General features: G+C 58.5%; 1 protein-coding gene across 2 annotated transcripts in view; it reads right to left on the minus strand.

The window, feature by feature from the left end:
* Positions 1-608: 608 nt before the first annotated feature.
* RUNDC3A (RUN domain containing 3A) overlaps positions 609-3201 on the minus strand; it is a 9745-nt gene continuing 7152 nt past the window's right edge. Inside the window, exons 9-11 of one of the 2 annotated variants that reach the window (XM_010832451.1) lie at positions 2454-2591; positions 2228-2334; positions 609-1199 (exon numbers count right to left, since the gene is read on the minus strand). In XM_010832451.1, coding sequence (XP_010830753.1) covers positions 1057-1199; positions 2228-2334; positions 2454-2591 — 388 coding nt within the window. In that variant the 3' untranslated portion in view covers positions 609-1056. Of the gene's footprint in view, positions 1200-1386; positions 1800-2227; positions 2335-2453; positions 2592-3201 lie in introns of those variants that run through there. The other variant, XM_010832452.1, reaches the window with a different exon arrangement.

A 3201-nucleotide genomic window follows, 5' to 3' on the forward strand; every position in this document is an offset into this window, starting at 1 on the left:
TGATTGCAGGAGGTGTCTGGGGTGGGTGGGAAAACAGGGCTTGGTGAGCGATTTGCACGGAAGAGGCCTAGAAGGGACCTTGACGTTGGCTTTGGCTGACCAGGTGGCATCCCTGTAGAGGAGCCCTCCTGCGATGTTATGAGAACTGGTGGGGGTGAGACCTTTACCCAAGAGCACACTTAAGTGATAACCCAGGAAGGAAGGTGGCTTCAATGCCAGGCTTTGGCCTAATGGAAGAGTCTGGACCTGTAGGCCAAAGCTGAATTGCTCAGGATAATGGATGGGAAATGGGGCCCTGCTAGGGCTTGCCTTCTCCATCTCTGCCCCACCTCCATCTCCCTGCCCAGGATGTCCAACATCTTCTCTGCCTGGGGTAGATGAGTTATCCAAGGGGCCCTTAACACATTTTGGTGTTTCCCTGGGCTGGCCTACTATTTCAGACACTTCATACCAAAAGCCACCCGCTCCCTGAATTATTCCAACCAGTCTGTTCCTAGGGTTTAGCGGGTCCAGCATCACCTGGTTGTGGGCCCAGCACTAACTCCACCACATTCTGCCAACCTCAGGAGCGGGCCCCCTGTCCCAGCCCCTCCACAGACAAGGCCGCCCTCAGTCCTCTGGTTTTTATTTGCCTGATACCCTCATAGCTGCCCCCCGCCCCCAGCCAGGGGGCTGAGAAAGGAGTGACTCCAGGGCATACACAGGGGCAGACGAAAGAGGCATGGGAGGTGGGGCTGCTGAGGCTGGGCCGCCAGCCCGAGGAGGGTGGGGTGATGAGCGAAGGAGAGTCCAGCTGGGAGCTAACCAGGCATCGGGGTCACCGGAAGAAGCAGCTTCCTGAGGGCTCCCCGTGGCCTTGGTGCCCCTGCCTCTCAGCCCCAGCGGCCTCCCTCTGCAGCTCCGGCCTCCGTGGGCAAGAAGCTGAACTGGGCTAGAAGCAAAGGGTGTCTCCAGAGAGACTCCTGGCTGAGTGGCAGCGTTCTCTGGAGGGTGGCCTGGGTTGGGGAGGCTCTGAGGAAGGGCAGCAGGTGGGGCTGGCGCTGCCCACGCCGCTCCTCAGCTGGGGCTCAGTGCCGGGCTGCCCTCGGGACTGTCGCTCACCAGGCACTCGTTGGATTTGAAGCTCGCCAGGGACTTGCAGCTGGGGATGGAGGCCAGGGAGCCGCAGAGGCCCAGCATGGAGGGCGTGGGGTCCTTCCCTGGGGAGAGAGGGCGGGTGAGGCCTCCGCAAGTGAGTGGTGGGCGGTGCTCGGGTGCAGGCAGCGAAGGGACAGCCCTCGGGTCACCCGCCAGGAGACCCTCATTCCTGGAGCGCTGGCCTTTTGCAGTGAAGCCCGGGAACAGCACCTGGCGCTGTCATGCACAGAGCTGGGGACAGACACTGTATTGGAATCGTCAGTTTCTGTCTCTGTCTCCCCCTGAGGGTTCATCGTCTCTTTGTCCGTTTATTAAACACGTGGTGAGCACTTGTTCGGTTCCAAGTGCGGGGGATACAGAGAGCGGACGAGACACGGTCCCTGCCCTCACGGAGCTCACAGTCTGGTGGGGAGACAGACACACGGACAATCACAGACACAGTGTGGCGGGGTTCCACGGTCCATAGCCTGCCTCGTCTCAAAGAAGTTCTAGGGTCATCCAGTGCGGTGTGGATTTTAGAAAGAAAAGACAGGCGGTCCAGGCACCAGGGAAACTAGGGTGGGAAAGCCAGGTGAAGCCAAGGAGGGAGGGCAACACAAAATGCATGCGTTGAAGTCCTGGACATTCGCTTGAAGGGAGCCACTAATTTGTTTCTGAGCTTCCTGGCAGCCAAAGAGAAGGGGGAAACAATGGTCAGGCAACTGGTTCATAGAGCGCAGGAAATAAGAGCAAAATAGTTAGGCAGAGAACTCCCGAAGGATCTGTAGGGCCTTTGTGGGGCCTTTGAGGATGTAATGGGGCCCTCACCATTTGCCAACACTGGTGACTGTTCTAATCAGCACCCCCATTTTACAGATAAGAAGGGCTCAGCAAGGTGGACTCAATGACCAAGCTCCCATGACCAGAGAAGGCACGGCTGGGATTTGTGCCAGGGTCTGCCTGATACCCCAAACCAAGCTCTCAGTTGCCGTGCTAAGCTCCCAGGCAGGGTGGAGTGAATGAGGGAAATGGGTAGGGCCTGACTACAAGCCCCAAGGCCTGGCCTCAGCCCTTCTGGAGTGGGTACTGGGTGCTGGATTGGGGGGCTCACCGATGGGGCCCCAGGGCTCCTCGTCCCGCTTGCCCTCTCCCAGGCGCTGAGAGTCCGAGCTTAGACTGGCTTCAGCAGATAGGGGCTCCGTGCTCATGAAACTGTGTCTGTGACAAAGCAGAGAGAGAGCCAGTGGGCGGACAGAGGCCCACAGCCCCTAGCGCCCCTCTTCTGTAGGAGAGGCGGGACCAGCACTGAGCCCAGGCTGAGTCTGGCTGGGGCTTACCTCCGGTAGAGCTTGGGGTTGTTGGCACCCTCGGCCCCACTGAGTGTGCCCAGTGATGGCCATTGGTTGACCAGGCGTGTGGTGAGGTCCTTGGAACCCTGGGCCAGGGGAGCGTGGTCACCAGGGATCAGACCTGTCCTGGGATGGGGAGTGGGGGTCAGGCCTGGCTGGAAGAGGGAGCAGAAGTGGGGAAGAGGGGCTCAGAGAGAGGTGCGGGGAGGGGCTAGGATTGAAACCTGGGTGGCAGAAACATTTCGAATGTTGAGAGTCAGTGGGGCAGATCCTGGGAGTCAGTGGAGTGTACTGGGGGGTCACAGGGGTGATAGGAATTAGTGCACTTATGTTGAGGTTTAGCGGAATAATGAGATGTGGAGTCAGGGTGGTGGGCAGAGGGGTGCAGAGCAGGGCAGGGATCATGAAGAATAATGGGGTGTCAGGGGATCAGGCTGGGAGGCCTCAGGTGATGAAAACGTTTAAAGAGGAACTGTTAGAAGGATGGGTAGAAGTGAGGTTGGGGGTCACTGTGCCTGATGATGCTCAGTGGGCCTACATTGCTGTTCAGATGTGTTGAACAGAGGGAATGATGCAATCATGTTGAAGGGCGTTGAATACTATTAATTAGAGATGCTTGTGAGTAATATTGGGGCTCCTGTAGTGCCGGAATCCCAGGAGTACTGCTGAGTGGCCATTCTAGCTGGTGTCGCGTAGCTGAGGATGAAGTGGGGAGCCGGCTTGGGGCGGGGGTGGT

The sequence above is a fragment of the Bison bison genome, unplaced genomic scaffold (genome assembly GCF_000754665.1).
Source record: "Bison bison bison isolate TAMUID 2011002044 unplaced genomic scaffold, Bison_UMD1.0 scf7180017861046, whole genome shotgun sequence".
NCBI classification, from domain to species: domain Eukaryota; kingdom Metazoa; phylum Chordata; class Mammalia; order Artiodactyla; family Bovidae; genus Bison; species Bison bison.